This window comes from Narcine bancroftii, chromosome 12 (genome assembly GCF_036971445.1).
Source record: "Narcine bancroftii isolate sNarBan1 chromosome 12, sNarBan1.hap1, whole genome shotgun sequence".
NCBI classification, from domain to species: domain Eukaryota; kingdom Metazoa; phylum Chordata; class Chondrichthyes; order Torpediniformes; family Narcinidae; genus Narcine; species Narcine bancroftii.
The window spans coordinates 15,025,586-15,042,600 of record NC_091480.1 but is presented as its reverse complement, the minus strand read 5'-3'; the positions used below and the strand labels follow the sequence as shown (position 1 = coordinate 15,042,600).

Genomic DNA, 17,015 nt, shown 5'->3' with positions numbered 1-17,015 from the left:
AAACTGTAACAACTCATTGTTTCTTCTGCAATTGAACTTGGTTATTATGGTTTTCAAATATGAATTTCAAACCAAAGTTAAAATGTTCAAATAAACAATACAGACCTTTGGTTCAGATGAAGAGTTAGTCAGTGAAGTTGGAAAAAGCTACAAGCCAGAGGGAATCAGAGCAGCAAGAAAGCAGAAGAAGAATATTAATAGATTAGAGTTTATGGGACTTGATTAACAAACGGACATTTTTAAAAATCAGAACTGATAGGCTGTTTGCCAGAGATCTACTGAGAAATGGTGCATAATAACATGAATTCAATTGTGCTCCCAGATAAGTGTTGTTACAAATAGCTAATATCCTAGGAGCCTGCTTCTGAAGAAGAATTTGTATAATCTCCTGACAGTAGTGATTATTAACCTTCTTTACTTTCTCACTATTTTCTACTTTTGTAGCAGTAGTTAATGGAATTTGAAGAGACTTTTTAATTTAAATTCCTGACTTTATAAAAAAAATTATACATCTCACGCAAAGCTCAAAAACAAACAAAAAAAGGCAAATTGGTTTTGACCTTTTGAAACTCATTTTCTCTGATCGTTAATCTTACCGAAGGACATCTCAGACTAAATTTCTAATCATGCAGTCAATCCTAGTCCAAGGCCAAACACAATCTGTTCTACAGAAATTAATACAAGGGAAAAAAAATGCTGCATTTAGCAACAGGATATTAATTGCAAAAATGTGCAAATGGAACAGCGAAGTATTCTCTTGTTAATTTTTCTCTCCTTTATGCAAATTAACAGCAAGTTCTAAATATACACTTTACAAAATTTATAGCAGTGACTGGCAGAAAAGGAAGACTACAATCCACTTGCTGCACTTTATTCAAGGACAATCAACCTTGTGCTCAAATCCAGCTGGTTTGTGTAAACAGGTGACTGCAGACGTTGGAATCTGAAACTGAACACAATCTGCTGGATGAACTCAGCAAGTCAAGTTGCATCAGTGGAGAAAAGGGATGGCCAACATTTCGAAGTGACACTCTTCAACGTTTACAATAATTTTTTTTACGTTGCTAAAGATAAATGCATTTCTGAGAAATGCTTTTCCTTAAGAGCAGCTCAGTCAAAACATATAATGACAGCAAATTGGGGTAGTAATTATAAAAAAGAAAGAGAAGCAGTTAGCAAACGGAATAGGAAAACATGCAACTATTTATTGGATTTAAATAACAATCACACGTTAAGGGGAGTTTTTCCCCATTCTATATTTTAATTTGCAGAGTACTTTTAGCAACAACTCCCTGAAATTTATCTTGTTCCAAGTATTGTTTAATATCATATTCTCATAATTTTTGTTGACACACAGAACTCATCAGGTCTACTGGAATGGACAATGATTAAATTTGTGGATGACATTCAGATTGGTAATAGTGGACAGTGAAAAAGGTTATCGATGAACTAGGAAAGTGGGTTAAGGAATGGAGTTTAACTTGGTCAAATGTTAAGTGTTGAACGTTGGTAGATTAAAATAGTACAGCACTCAACATGGTGAATGGTAGCACCTTGAGGCGTCTAGTAGAGCAAAGAGATCTGTGTGTGGGTTGAGGGACTGTGCTCCTTGGAATCAGCCACACAGTAGACGTGGTATTAAAGAAGGCGTTTGGCACACTCCTCTTCATCAATCAGGGGATTGAGTACGAAAGAGAGATGTCATATTACAACTCCACAGCATGTTGGTGAGACCACTTGATGTGCTGTGTGAGTGTTGGCTTCCCAGCTATAGGAAAAGTATTAAGCCAAAAACAATGCAGAAAAGATTCACGAGATTGAGTGCTAAAGAGAGATGTCATATTACAACTCCACAGCATGTTGGTGAGACCACTTGATGTGCTGTGTGAGTGTTGGCTTCCCAGCTATAGGAAAAGTATTAAGCCAAAAACAATGCAGAAAAGATTCACGAGATTGAGTGCTAAAGAGAGATGTCATATTACAACTCCACAGCATGTTGGTGAGACCACTTGATGTGCTGTGTGAGTGTTGGCTTCCCAGCTATAGGAAAAGTATTAAGCCAAAAACAATGCAGAAAAGATTCACAAGATTTGTATAAATCATAAGGAATATGGACAAGGTAAATAGTCACTGCCTTTTTACCCAGACTAGGTGAGTCTAAAATTAGAGAGCATAGATTCCAAGTGAGAGGGGAAAAATTTATAAGAAACCCAAGGAGAAGCTTCTTCACATGGAGGGTAGTGGTATATGGAACTATATGCCCGAGAAAGTGGTAGAAGGGGACACACGTGATGTTGAAAAGACATTGACAGGTACATGGATAGGAAAAATTTAGAGAGATGTGGGCTGAACGCAGGCAAATGGGAATTGCTTGGTTGGCATGGGCAAGTTGGGTTGTACTGTAAAATTCTACCTGCACTATAAAATTCTATGATTCTAAAAATATTTTATTCAATTTATCTCACTGTCATTTAAATATAAAGGCCACCAAATGAAAATTGAAACAAAAATAGTGCAAAACATGGATTCAGTAAAGGTAGAAGATTGGAAAAGCCTAAGCACTGCACTTTAAGTAAAAGAAACTGGATATGTGTCTGATCTGAAGAAGGAGACAAACTTACTGAGCGCTTTAAAGCATCCTGTTCTGAATAAGGGTTGAACATTGAAAGGTCCCCATTCAAGACGACATCAGCCAAGGAATTCACCAATGGCCTATAGTGTATTATTAAAAACACCTGAAAAGAAAAAATGGTAAGTAAACATTAGCTCATACTTTTAAAATGTTCAGTTGAATTATGAACAAACTGTTTATAATAATATTTGAGAAATATGAACACTAGAGGTAAATCTCTAATAATATTAAACTGCAGCATGAAGCATCCTTGGTTGACATTTGCTTTTCCTTGAGAAGACCATGCTCTTGAAATAACTTGTGTTCTCAAAAATTATTTATATACAGATTTATGAATGGCTTATTAATTTTCATTTTTACTGCAAAATAAAAATTGACATTTGAAATACAAATGGCAATGTGAAGCTGTGTATGACATTTGCATCACAAAAAAAATTACAAACAATGACCAATTTCAATCACGGAGAGTTTAACCACTGACTCTTTATTTTCGAATGCATTTCCATCACCGAGTTCCTCAGCCATCAACACATTCAACATCCACTGACCAGAAACTCAGCTGGGCCATCCTCAAGAGTAGATCAAAAGCTTATTATGTTGCCACAAGTGACTCAGCCTAGCACAATCCATTGCCTTTCATTTGTGTACAAGACCCAGCTGAATGACATGAAGAAATGTTATTCAACTTACCTGGATGAGTCCTACAATCAAGAGATGTGACACCATTCACAATTAAGTAATTTGTTTGGCTGGCACTACATTCACTCTCCTCACGATCCTCTCTCTACTATCAGGAGGACCATGACTGCAGTGCTTCCCATCTGCAAAATGTACACCTACTACTTTCTGAAGTTATTAGCATCTCATCAACTGACAGTCTCTGTTACCTGCAGGATAAGGGCAGCAGGTTCTTGTGTTGCCAAATGTTATTGGATTGTAATCCTGGAACTCCCTACCCAGAACCTTCACCACAGCTGCAGTGGTTCAGAAGGGTCACTCAAAGGACTGCAGTACCTTCTCAAAGGGAATTTGAGACAGATAATAAATCTGATCCTGCCTGGGATGCTTACATGCCAAAATATTTGGAAAGCATTTTTCAAGTTCTTAACTATATATGCTGTGTGGACACTGAAATAGACACTGGATTCCTTAAATTTATTAACAAAGCAATGTTCTTAGATAATTTACTAAAGTACTGTAGAAATTCAGAAGGTCCCATAACATCTATAGGAGGTCCAAGCCCTTCATCTAGTTACTGTGTGGATGCTGCGGGGCCTGCTTAATTTCTCCAGCACTATTGAGTATTAACTACAATCACAACATCTGCAGACTTCCTTGTTTCACCCAACGAAGCAGTCTTCCTTGCACGAAAAAAAGCTCTGAGTAGCCTAACTAATGGTGTTTACAGGACTGCTGTTCAAAATGTATTCAGCAAAATATCAGTTTTGACTTTTATGGCCACTGTAATCTATGGTATTGAATATCAACAGTCTTTTTCAGTTAAAAAGGAAATGCAACCCTTTACATTGCTAAGTATTGACTGTTCGCAGATAAACTTGGCCTCACTTAAATTTTCACCAACTTTAAATGACAACACAACAAATCTCATGCTAAAGCATCTTAAAAAAATATCCTATTTTAAATTAAAATAAAATTCCTTTATAATTAATATCCTTCAACAAAAAATGTCCAAGATTGAAATAATGCTCGTCTTGAGGATGTCTGTCATGAACCCTAGATTCCCAAAAACTAAATTTTCTTTCAAACACACTAATTTCCAATCTTGAAAACTTAAGTTTCTCCATTTTACTGATGCTGCTGGGGGTGCTATGAATTTCCTGCTCTTGCTTCTTGTTCATTTCATCCAACATAAACTACCTACTATTTGCCACCTCAGTGTTATAATGAATAGTCACTTTAAAGTCTCCGCTACTTGCTCAGTCTTTCTCACGAATACAAAATTCATTGAATTTATCATCTTCGCCTTTTTTTTCCCTTCTGCAATTTCTCAATTTTTAAAACCCAAAGGTGGCATTAGGTAGTCACCACTTACAATCTTACTCAACACATTCTGACTTTCTATTGCCTGAATGGAAATTTGCCAACCGATAAATGGAAATATGCTAACCTGGGGTTTTAGAACTTTTAAATGCCACTGATAAGAGGAGGATGTAAAAGAGGCATTGCTCTATAGATCACAATTCTCCAACTTTAAAACAAATGGCTATGAAGTTTTGCATACTATATATCTAACATAAAATTCCCAAGCAGCAAAGAATTCAAAGTTGCTCTTCTTCCAATGCAATTTTAAGCTTGGCTGAATCCCCGAACATAACTGCTCAATTTTTCCTCATCAATGAAATAAATTGGACTTCCTAAAAAATAAGATTTCAGATCTGTTCTTAACACTAAAGTGGTATCAATTTGATAACTGGCAGTAAATTCATTAAAAGGAAAGCAATACAAGATTAATCATAGAATATTACAAAACAAACCCAATGAAATAGAGCAGCAAATAAAAATTTATAATTTTTTCAAATGGAAATAGTTTTTACAAGGAACTCAATTATGTTTCTTGACCTCAGTCATGATGTTGTAATGTCCCCTTGTGGCTAAGTTCAAAACACCAAATATTTGAGAAGGAGATTAAGGAGTTGAATGGGAAACTGACATTACTTTTTTTCCAGAATAAACTATAAAGCCAGGTATTCTTATGCCCGAGAAAAAGTCATAACATATCCAGTAATAAAACTTCAGATTCTTCAAAACTTCTGTTCTATAAAACCTAAAATCATTCAAAACAAATTTACAATTTGGGCAGAAGCTTTCACCTGGTTTGTGGGTTTCTGCAAATCTGCCAAGTGCTGCTGATCTACTGCAAGCAGAAGGTGCACCTAATTCAATCTTTCACATGTTAAAGCACTTCTGGGAATCTTACTATGTTCAAAATGTATAATTAAACATCATCTGAAAAGCAGAAGGCATGACATCCAATAAAAATAAATACAAATATCAACGGCCAAAATGGGATGGGGAAACTAGTTAATAGTGCATAATTTCCCGACTTCGACATTCCTCATCTAGGAAACTAGGACATTCTATTAGCTACCCGAATTATTCATTGCAGTGTCTTTCTAGCCTTTTTATGAATTGTGTACCATTACACCTAGGTCCCTCCACATCTATAAGTTATGGTACCTCTCATTAATTAGATAATATGCTTATTTCACATTTTTCATACCAAAATGAGCAATTTTCCCACATTACATGCTGTTTGCAAGGACTATGACACATCTAGATCCCTTTATTCCCATCTTATGCCTTCACAACTTACTTTTCCACTAGTTTTTAAATCAGAAAATTAATCAACCTGTAGTATGGATTATGGAGGGTCACGTGACCTCTCCATCTGGAACCTGATCATAAGTTACCTCACCTGCCAGTCAAGGTCAGTGCACACCTGGTCACTGGCTCCTTTAATTGTCTCATCAATACCTGGCCAGACTCTCCAACTGATGGCACTTTCAAACCACATGTGAGCCATTTTCCTCTTTCTCATCTGGGACAAATCCGAGCTCCACTCCAGGTTGGGAACTGTGGGAAACACTGGAGATCATTGGTAAGGTGTGCACAGACAAAGGGTTGGGAGCTGTAGTATTGTGTCCCTATAGCTTAGTTAGATAAGAACTGTGCCTGCCAGGGATATCAAGAGATGGCAGGTATCATATGTAGTAACTCAATTGTAAAGCCTTCCACCAGCGAGTGGTTGTGAGTGTATAGTTTAATTCAATGAGCATATGTGTCTTTTACACCTGTCTTGACTCCCATACACATGTAAATAAACTGTTCAATCAGCTGCGTTCTGACTCATTACCCTTGAGACCCATCGAACCAGTTTCACGCACACAACACAACCACACATTGCGTTCCTTCAAAGTCACTTGTACAAACTGTAAAAATGTTGAAGCCTCACCATCGATCCCTGTGGCTCACCACTCATTTCATCTTGCCAACCAGAAAAAGACCCACTTAAGCACACTCTTGGTTTCCTGTTAGCTAGCCGATATTCTACCCACACTAACAAGATGCCTCTTAGATCATGAGCTTTTCAGTAATAAGCTTTGATGTGGCACATTATTAAATACCTGCTGCAGAGCTAATTACAGTACATCCATCAGTTTCCCTTTACCCAAACCACATTACTCTTCCAAGAACTCCAATGAATTGGTTAAACATGATTTATCTTTCATACAATTATTATCAGTTAATTTTCCCAAGAGGCCTGCTATAAACAAGGTAATCAGCCTACAGTTTCCTGCTTTCCATCTATTTGAATAAAAGGTTACTCATGTTATAATTTCCAGTTTAATGGAATTTTCCCCAATCCAGGAACTTTCTGAAAATTGAAACCTAACCACTAACTCACAAATACTTTTAAGGCTTTCGATGGTCCAGGATAAAGTCTCAATTCACAATTCAAACTATTACTCTACCATTTCCCTTGTGATTGCATTTTGGTGAGTTTCCCCTTCTTTCTCACCTCCAAAATATCTGATGATTTCCTCTACCATCATTATTTTCCAATAATAATTCCCCAGATCTACTTTCTATATGATCAATAATACAGGTCGAGTTGTCCGCATCCAAAGTTCTGAAAACTGAAACAATCCAAAAACCGAACTTTTTTTTTTTTAAGCACCAATGTGATGACACAAGTTGAAAAAAATTCACCACCTGACTTGCCCATGTGGGGTTCTGATGCTCTATTGTCACCAGTTGGTTACAACAGACCTCTGTAGTCCAAAACAAAATCTTTACTTCTAGCTAGAAAGATGCCAAACAGAGCTGGGTCTGTTGGAGTTAATGACTCCATTCTCAACGTCAGGTACGGAGCCGTTCACATTGAAGAAGTCGCCTTGACCTCCCGGGCGGCGGCAGGGGCCTCAGGCTCCTGGGCGGCGGCAGGGAGGGGTCAGGGACCAGCGACTGTGTTGCTTAGTTCCCTTGCCAAAAACTGAAAAAACCCAATAACTGAAAAACGTCTGGCCCCAAGCGTTTTGGATATGGGGGTACTGTACCTTTATTAATCTCTTAATTAATTTGAAAATCTAGAGAAACTGTAATCCATTTTTATATTTTTAAAATCTCGGTCTCTTTTTCTAGTTTTCCTTCCTTACAAAATCTTTTATTCAATCTTTTTTTTTTGTTAATAAAAATAAATTATTCTCTCCAATTCTGCTTCAAGCTTGATTGATTAACAATGTTTAATTAACGACAGAGGATAGGAGCTTCTCTTCGGAATTTTCTTTCTCACTGTTGTGTATCTATTTGGTGCCTTCCAAAAGATTCCATAAATGTCTGCCACTGCATTATGTGTGACCATTCCCTTAACTTAATTGGAGTCACACATGAAACAGCAGATGTTGGAATCGGAAGCCAAGCCCAAACTGCTGGAGGAACTCAGCAGGTCAAGCAGCATGAACACTAGCAGATGGGATGCAGTTCAAGTAGATTGTCAGAAATATTGTTTTCTCCAACTGATGCTGCTCGTCCCACTGAGTTCCTCACACAGAACGTGATTACCGTTAATTTAACGTGCAAGTTCGCTTCACTCAATCCACCTTGTAGAACTCATCTTCCTGTACCTGACCTGATTGTAGCAGATACCATTTTTCTGCCTGTATTCATCATATTTTAACTCTGCCTCATTGGACAATCCCAGGTGGGCCCCCTGCTTTATACTTCCCAGCCTGCCCTCTTTACACTGCTTCCGTACCAACTTTCCTCAATCTTGATGAAAGAGTTTTGGCTCAAAATGTCGTCGTCATTCTCTCACTGATGCTGTATAATTGGCTGAATGCCTGCAGTGGTTGTGTTTGGCTTCAGATTGCAACATTTATAATCAATCTGTGTGTCTTCATCATAACCCTTACACTCTTGGATGAAAGATTAAAAATTGCATACCTGTGAAAGGAGGTATAATGATGCCTGACGGCTGATCTTTGGACGATCACCACTCTGGGAAAATAATACATTTCAAATTGTTATTTCAAAATATAAACAAGTTTTTTTTGTCTCGAAATATCCAAATACCATTTTTGCCCATTTGGTTAGATATTTAATATTTCTCTGTTCCAATCGTATCATATTACAACAAGTAAAATTAACATTTTGTTAAATAGTTTCATTAAATATGCACAATTTCAGTAGAATCACTGGATCTATGAATGAATATTTTTCTATTGTAGGAGAAGCACTAGTTTTTTTAACTGGATGATTCAAGGAGATATATTTGCATCAAAATCTTAAGATCCGTTTCGATCCTAAAAATCTCAAGAAAAAAAACAAATATTCAACTAATCACCATTTTCTCATCATAGTATCTGCTCAGTAATGGTCAGCAAGCTTCAAAACCTGGAGCTCTGCACCTTGTCAGAAGGCCACACTCAGTTCAGATCTGTAATAACATCTCCTCACTGACAATCAATACAGGCATACCACCAGGATGCGTACTTAGCCACTGCTCTACTCTCTCTACATCCATGACTGGAGATTTTGCTGATGACACCACAGTTGTTGGCAGAATTACAGACGGCCATGTGGAAACGTACAGGAGGGGTATAGATCACCTAGCTGAGTGGTGTCACAATAACCTTGCACTGAACATTAGCAAAACTAAGGAAATTAAATCAGAAGAACATCAAGGGGTCTGCAGTGGAAAGAACTTCAAATTCCTGGATGTCAATATCTCTGAAGAACTAACCTGGGGCCATCATGTCAATGCAATCATAACGGAGTCTTGCCAGCAGCTATATTTCATTTGGAGTTTGAGGAGATTTGTTATGTCACCAAAAACTCCTGCAGGTGTACTGTGGACAGCGTACTGATTGGATCATGGTCTGGTATGGAGGTGCCAATCCACAGTACAGAAAAAGGCTACAGGGAATTGTGAACTCTTCCAAAGTCACCATGGGCATTAGTCTTCACTCCATTAAGGACATTTACAAGAGGCGGTGTCTCAAGAAAGTAGCCTTTATCCTCAAGGAGCCTCAGCACCCAGGCTAAACCCTCTTCCCACTGACATCATCAGGAAGGAGGTATAGGAGCCTGAAGATAAACACCCAATGTTACAAAAACAGCTTCTTCTCTTCCACCATCAGATTTCTGAATGGATAATGAACCAGATACAACCTCTTTTTTCCCTTTTTCTTAAAAAAAACCCACAAATTTGTTTAATTTTAAAAATAACATATTTATGGAAATCAATTTGTAGCAATTTTTGCACCTGTGATGCACAATAATGCTGCCATAAAACAACAAATTTTGTGACAATAAACCTGATTCAATAACATAGCTCAATTTTGGTTTAAAACAAGATAAAAACTTTACATACGTCTCCCTCTACAGAATGTTTATCTTATTACAAGTGACTATGCTCTGCCTGGTGAAACGTTCTTTGACTTGGCTTCGCGGACGAAAATTTATGGAGGGGTAAATGTCCACGTTAGCTGCAGGCTCGTTTGTGGCTGACAAGTCCGATGCGGGACAGGCAGACACGGTTGCAGGGGAAAATTTGTTGGTTGGGGTTGGGTGTTGGGTTTTTCCTCCTTTGTCTTTTGTCAGTGAGGTGGGCTCTGCGATCTTCTTCGAAGGAGGTTGCTGCCCGCTGAACTGTGAGGCGCCAAGATGAACATCAGTTACCTTGATAAATTGGAGAAGCAGAGTTTTTCTCTGAGGAACAGAGAATGTTGTGCGGGGATATGATGAAGGTGAAAAACAGAGTAGACAGAAAGAAACATTGGCAGAACCAAACGCTCTTTTGAAAGTTTGGGAACAGAAAGGAATTAAATTGGTAAAGGATTGTTATCAGGCTGAGTATTTTATTTCATTCCAACGAATGAAAAAGAGATATGAGATTTCTTTGAATACTTTGTTTACTTATTATCAAGTTAGAGCCTTATTGTTGGATAATTTTGGGCATATGTTAAAGTTGCCAAGGCTATCTAAATTTGAAAGTTCACTTACTGAAGAGGGCAAAAGAGAATTTATATCTGAGATGTATGCTTTATTAAAGAATGAAATGTTTAAGCCAGATATTCATAAACCTAAATTAAAATGGGAAAAAGATTTATCCATATCTGTTTCTCAAGATGATTGGATGACTATATGTGAGGAGAGTATGACTAAAATTGTAAATTTAAAGGTATAGATTGCTTCATTATAACTTTATTCACCAGTTATATTTAACTCCTGAGAAGTTAAGGAAATACAAGTTTATTTCTTCTGATTTTTTAGGTGCCATAAACAAGTTGGCTCTACTTGGTTATGTGAAACAGTGACACTTTTTTGAAATAGAATTAAAAAGTTTTATTTAAATTTAAAATTTTGTCTGATGCTATGGTATTTTTTATTGGGTTATATTAAGAAATTGAGTTTAGAATTAAAATTAGATAAGTCTCAAGTTGCCTTTTTTTGAGATTGGCATTAGCTGTGGCTAAAATTGTTTGGCAATTAATTGGAAAAATGAGACTGATTTGAGTATTCAACAGTGGCATTCGGAGATGAGGTCTTGTATACCATTGGAAAAGATTACGTACAATTTACATAATAGTTAACCTTTCTTTATTAAGGTTTGGAGCCCGGATACAAGATATATGGGATGAATTTGTAATAGTTTTATTTACCCCCACAGTCGGTGGGGTTGCACTAAACCATGGGAATAGTTGAAGCTTGTTATGTAAGTTGATCTTTCTTCTTTCTTTTGGGGTAGTTTAGAGGGGGGTGGGGGATTATATGGGATGAAATATTATGTATTTACTTGTATTCTTAATGTATGATTTTGATTAATAAATAAAATTTGCAAAAAGTCAAACGCTACAGACAAGAGAGATAAAAGAATAGCCCAAAAAATACTTTTTAAACACACTGAGCTGTTGTGAAGAGGATATATATAATTGGGTGTTCAAAGGAATGCAGGCGATGCTTTGAAAGAAAATAATTTATGCAGACGTGTGAATTGATACATTTGGAAGGGTGAACCAAGGTAGAAGATGTACAGTTAATAATTTCAAATTTTCTCAACAATCATGTCTCCGTCCATCCATACCCCTTTACTTTTTCAGTTCAGTAGTGAGTGACACTTGTACTTGTATGCATCTTTGTGCACTAGCATATTGATGGAGGGGCCAGGGGTTCCACCCCAGGTGCCATCCTGAGGGGAAATGCCAAAAAAATCATAAAAATAATAGGGACCCCAGAAAGTAAAGCACAATACTAGTACAGTTGTATTCATCCGTTTCCAGGAAGCTCGCGCTGTTGTATGCATCCGTTTCCAGGAAGCTCGCGCTGTTGTATGCATCCGTTTCCAGGAAGCTCGCGCTGTTGTATGCATCCGTTTCCAGGAAGCTCGCGCTGTTGTATGCATCCGTTTCCAGGAAGCTCGCGCTGTTGTATGCATCCGTTTCCAGGAAGCTCGCGCTGTTGTATGCATCCGTTTCCAGGAAGCTCGCGCTGTTGTATTCATCCGTTTCCAGGAAGCTCGCGCTGTTGTATTCATCCGTTTCCAGGAAGCTCGCGCTGTTGTATTCATCCGTTTCCAGGAAGCTCGCGCTGTTGTATTCATCCGTTTCCAGGAAGCTCGCGCTGTTGTATTCATCCGTTTCCAGGAAGCTCGCGCTGTTGTATTCATCCGTTTCCAGGAAGCTCGCGCTGTTGTATTCATCCGTTTCCAGGAAGCTCGCGCTGTTGTATTCATCCGTTTCCAGGAAGCTCGCGCTGTTGTATTCATCCGTTTCCAGGAAGCTCGCGCTGTTGTATTCATCCGTTTCCAGGAAGCTCGCGCTGTTGTATTCATCCGTTCCAGGAAGCTCGCGCTGTTGTATTCATCCGTTCCAGGAAGCTCGCGCTGTTGTATTCATCCGTTCCAGGAAGCTCGCGCTGTTGTATTCATCCGTTCCAGGAAGCTCGCGCTGTTGTATTCATCCGTTCCAGGAAGCTCGCGCTGTTGTATTCATCCGTTCCAGGAAGCTCGCGCTGTTGTATTCATCCGTTCCAGGAAGCTCGCGCTGTTGTATTCATCCGTTCCAGGAAGCTCGCGCTGTTGAATTCATCCGTTCCAGGAAGCTCACGCTGTTGAATTCATCCGTTCCAGGAAGCTCGCGCTGTTGTATTCATCCGTTCCAGGAAGCTCGCGCTGTTGTATTCATCCGTTCCAGGAAGCTCGCGCTGTTGTATTCATCCGTTCCAGGAAGCTCGCGCTGTTGTTGTATATTCAAAATGAGCAGACCAAGCAAGCAAAAGATTCACCAATGTTCAGTGGAGTTATTGAAGTTTAGGTTTATATCTGCTATACACGATGAATGTGCACCTTTTTGCCTATTATGCCAACAGACTTTGACAAATGAATCAATGAAAGCTGGTCATCTTGAAGTTCATTTGAGGGCAAAATATCCTAATCATGTCAATTCAAAATTGGAATATTTTAAATCAAAGATATAGAAGTTTGAAAATAGATCAAAAATCACTTCATTATTCGCTGAGCAAACTACAGCCCTGAATCATACGCTTAAAGCAAGCTGTGAAATTTCTCTGTTGATAGCAAAACATGGGAAGAATCATCTGATTGGGAAGAATCATCTGATTGGGGAGGAACCGACTAAACCCACAATTATCATTGATTCTCAAAACAGTTCTTCAAAAAGATAACAAAGATGTTCGAGCAATGCCATTGAGTAATACTACTGTCTGTGACAGAATAGAAAATGGGTCAAGATATTGAGAAGTTGCAATCACAAAAATTCTCAATACAATTGGATGAATCTACCTTACAGGACAGTGAGGCTTTGTTATTGGCATACATAAGATATATTGATCAGGAAGAATTTCAAGAAGGGACGTTGTTTTGTGAATCATTAGAAACAATCACTACTGCAGTTGATATCTACAGCAAGCTCAAAAATTATTGGATGAAAATGAAATATCAAAAGGAAGCAATGTATCTTTTGCTGCAGCTGGTGCACCTGCTATGATGGGTAAAAAAAATTGGATGTTTAAAATTAATGAAGGATGAAAATCCAAACATGTTGGCTGTGCATTGTGTTATCCACCAAGAAATCTTAGTTGCCAAGGAAGTTTCCCCTGTTCTACATTCTATGATCAAGTGTATCAATGCCATCAAAGCTAATGCCAAACGTGAACATCTGTTTAAGCAGTTCTGTGTCGATAAAAATGCAAAACGTGAGATTATTGATTCACACTAAAGTAAGGTGGTTGTCAAAGGGAAATTTCTTCAGAAGGTTTATGGAACGGTTTGATCTCCTCAGCGAGTTTTTGAAGGACAAACCTGAAATGAAGCTCTTGCTAACGACAGATGGCAAAGCTTTTGTGAATTACTTGACAGGCATTTTTGAGAAACTAAGTACATTGAACAAGCAACTTCAAGTAGCAAATATGTCACTTGTTGATGGAAAAACAGATATTTGGATTCATGAAACTTCTAAAATTATGCCAAAAGAATATTTCTGCAAGAAATTTCAGGCAATTCTATTGGTTGAATAAGTGTGAGGTAACTAATGCTGCTACGAACATCATTGTTGACCATTTGAAAATGTTGGTTACCAATTTCAATGATAGATTTTGTGATCTCAAGGCAATGGATTTTCCCTTTTGGTTTACTCAGCCAATGCTGGTGGACTTATCTGAAGCTCCAGTGCAATAACAAGGAGTTATCTGAGTTGCAACATGATGAATCTGCGAAAACTCTGTTCAAAGTGGGAGTCTAACGAGATCGAAAAGAAATATCCAAACTATTGATGGAACTATTGATGCATTTTCCATAGTACAAGGACTGCCTAAAGAAATCTCTTGGTGCCTGCCACATTGACCACCGCCAGTGGGCTGATATCGCCTCAAACCATGCATCTTGACGGCTCACAGTTCGGCGGGCAGCAACCTCCTTTGAAGAAGACCGCAGAGCCCACCTCACTGACAAAAGACAAAGGAGGAAAAACCCAACACCCAACCCCAACCAACCAATTTTCCCTTGCAGCCGCTGCAACCGTGCCTGCCTGTCCCGCATCGGACTTGTCAGCCACAAACGAGCCTGCAGCTGACGTGGACATTTACCCCTCCATAAATCTTCGTCCGCGAAGCCAAGCCAAAGAAAAAATATTTAGTAGAATGTGGCTTCAGTGCTGTTAGTGATTTGCTACAAGCAACTTGAGAAAGCAACTTGAAATTATAAAACGTGGAGATTTAAGGTTAAAACTAACAAAATTAGTCCCTCGAATCAAAAAAACCTGGAGCCAGTGTCAGAGGCAAAGTTCCCACTGAAGTGACGACAATTGTTGAATGTGTGTTTGAGATGGTTGACGTATTGAAGTAATATTTAAATATGAAATATGTTTTCAAGTGTATTCCCAACTTTATTTGCATTGAAATACACGCAGTAAATGATTTACTTAAAACTTCTTTTGAATATACAACTTTTTTTCCACTAATGGTGGAGTGTATGGTTTTTTTGAAAAATTAAAGTGGGACCTAGGCAAAAAAGGTTGAGAAACATTGCTTTAAAGCTTCTTTATTCACATAATGTCAGGTTGTATTTCTTCCTTTCGTCACAAGCCACTCATTCACATGTTGTTTAGTTGTCCTGTACTTTAAATAGCACCTCATCATCTTGTTGAGCAACAGAACAGAAATATGCTCAGATTCAATTCATATGGTATTAATCACAGTTGTAATGCCATCATCAATGGATTACAAAATTCTTTGTCAAAAAGACACATACAATGAATTTGCCACATAACACATTCTCCTAAATTGATATATATCTGTTGGCTGGAGATGCTTTAGGAGGTTATTTTGTAGAAAATAATCCCACCCCCACCCACCCCCAAAATGTATAGCAAGGATAATGTTCTTTATACATTTCCCCAAATAGCCCTTGGGATACCAACGAGCAGAAGTGTGGGCAGATTTCAGCATGGTGCAGGAAATACAAGGTTGTAGTAATGGGTGATTTCAACTTCCCTAATATTGACTGGCACCTATTGATGGATAGATGGGACTGTACTTGTCAGGTGTATACAAGAAGGATTCCTGACAGAGTATGTGGTCTGGCTTAGAGTATTATGTTCAGTTCTGGTCATCCCATTATAGGAAGTGTGTGGAAGCTATAGCTAGGATGCAGAGGAGATTTACCTGGATGTTGCATGGATTGGGAAACAAGTCTAGAAGGCAAAGTTAGCAATGCTGGGACTTTTTTCTTTGGAGCACAGAAGACTTGATAGAGGTCTACAAGATTAACAGAGGCATAGACAGCCAGCACCTGATTCCCAGGGCAGGATCAGCAAACACCAGAGGACATAGGTACAAAGTTAAGGGAAGGAAGTTTAGGGGAAACATCAGGGGTATGTTTTTTTTTTTAAATAATCATTCTATTTATTTATATAAAACACCATTGTGGGTGCCTGGATTACCTTGCCAGGCATGGTGGTGGAGGCTGAAACATAGGGGGCATCTAGGAGACTCTTAGACAGACACAAGGGTGATAGAAAAATTGAGGATTATGGAACAGGGAGGGTTTGGTACTTTTTTTAAAAAGACAAAGGAATAAATGGGTTAGCACAACATTAAGGGTCAAATGGCCTGTACTGTATTGTTCTATGGCTTCACAGTGCATCCACCTCAGGATATATGTAATATATCAAACCATTTAACATCCATATTTTCCTTTTACCTATATCTTAGGAATTGTTTATGCAAGTAATATTTACATAAATATCATTTACCTGTTCTTGAGTCACTAAAGAGTAGACATACAGTGGCAAAAAAAGCCTGTTTAATAGATGGTCTGTTAGTACATCATTCAGGAATTCACAATTAATGATCAGGATATCGTTCAAGTAATGTAGATGGTCCAAGTGTTCAGCAACCAGGTCACTCAATTTGCCTCTATTCCTATGCCTATCACAAAGAGTTAAAAATTACAATGAGAAACTCTTACTTCATAAATTACAACAAATTACAAAAACTTGTGTTGTTGCGGAGACTGAGGAGAATGGTCTTGAGCTACTGGATAATACTGATCAGTCAGTAAGGTGTGCATAACAATGAAAGATGAAGTTAATCCTGATAAGCGCAAAGTGATATACAGCGACAAAAAAAAACCTATTATGTGAAATTCAAGCAACTAGAAGCCTCAAGCACCCAGCAAAAAAAAAAACTATGCAAGTTTAAAATTGGGGTGCTTCGCCATTAGTTCGCCCGCCTATCAAGCAACCCGGAAAATTCACTTATCCAGCATCGACCAATCTCCATACATGCCGGATAACAGGGGTTTTACTGTATTTTGGGAGGACTAACAGGTCAGAACAAACAAAAC

At 38.2% G+C, this 17,015-nt stretch overlaps 1 protein-coding gene across 13 annotated transcripts in view; it reads right to left on the bottom strand.

Annotated features, from left to right (window-relative positions):
* clec16a (C-type lectin domain containing 16A) overlaps window positions 1–17,015 on the bottom strand; it is a 210,582-nt gene that overhangs the window by 174,553 nt on the left and 19,014 nt on the right. For all 13 annotated transcript variants that reach the window (XR_011347334.1, XR_011347331.1, XR_011347332.1 and 10 more), the window contains 3 exons: window positions 16,423–16,597; window positions 8,597–8,650; window positions 2,622–2,735 (listed from right to left, as the gene is read on the bottom strand). Coding sequence is in view for 7 of the 13 variants with exons in the window: in XM_069906108.1 (XP_069762209.1) it covers window positions 2,622–2,735; window positions 8,597–8,650; window positions 16,423–16,597 (343 nt within the window). In the remaining 6 variants the exon portion in view is untranslated. The remainder of the gene's footprint in view (window positions 1–2,621; window positions 2,736–8,596; window positions 8,651–16,422; window positions 16,598–17,015) is intronic.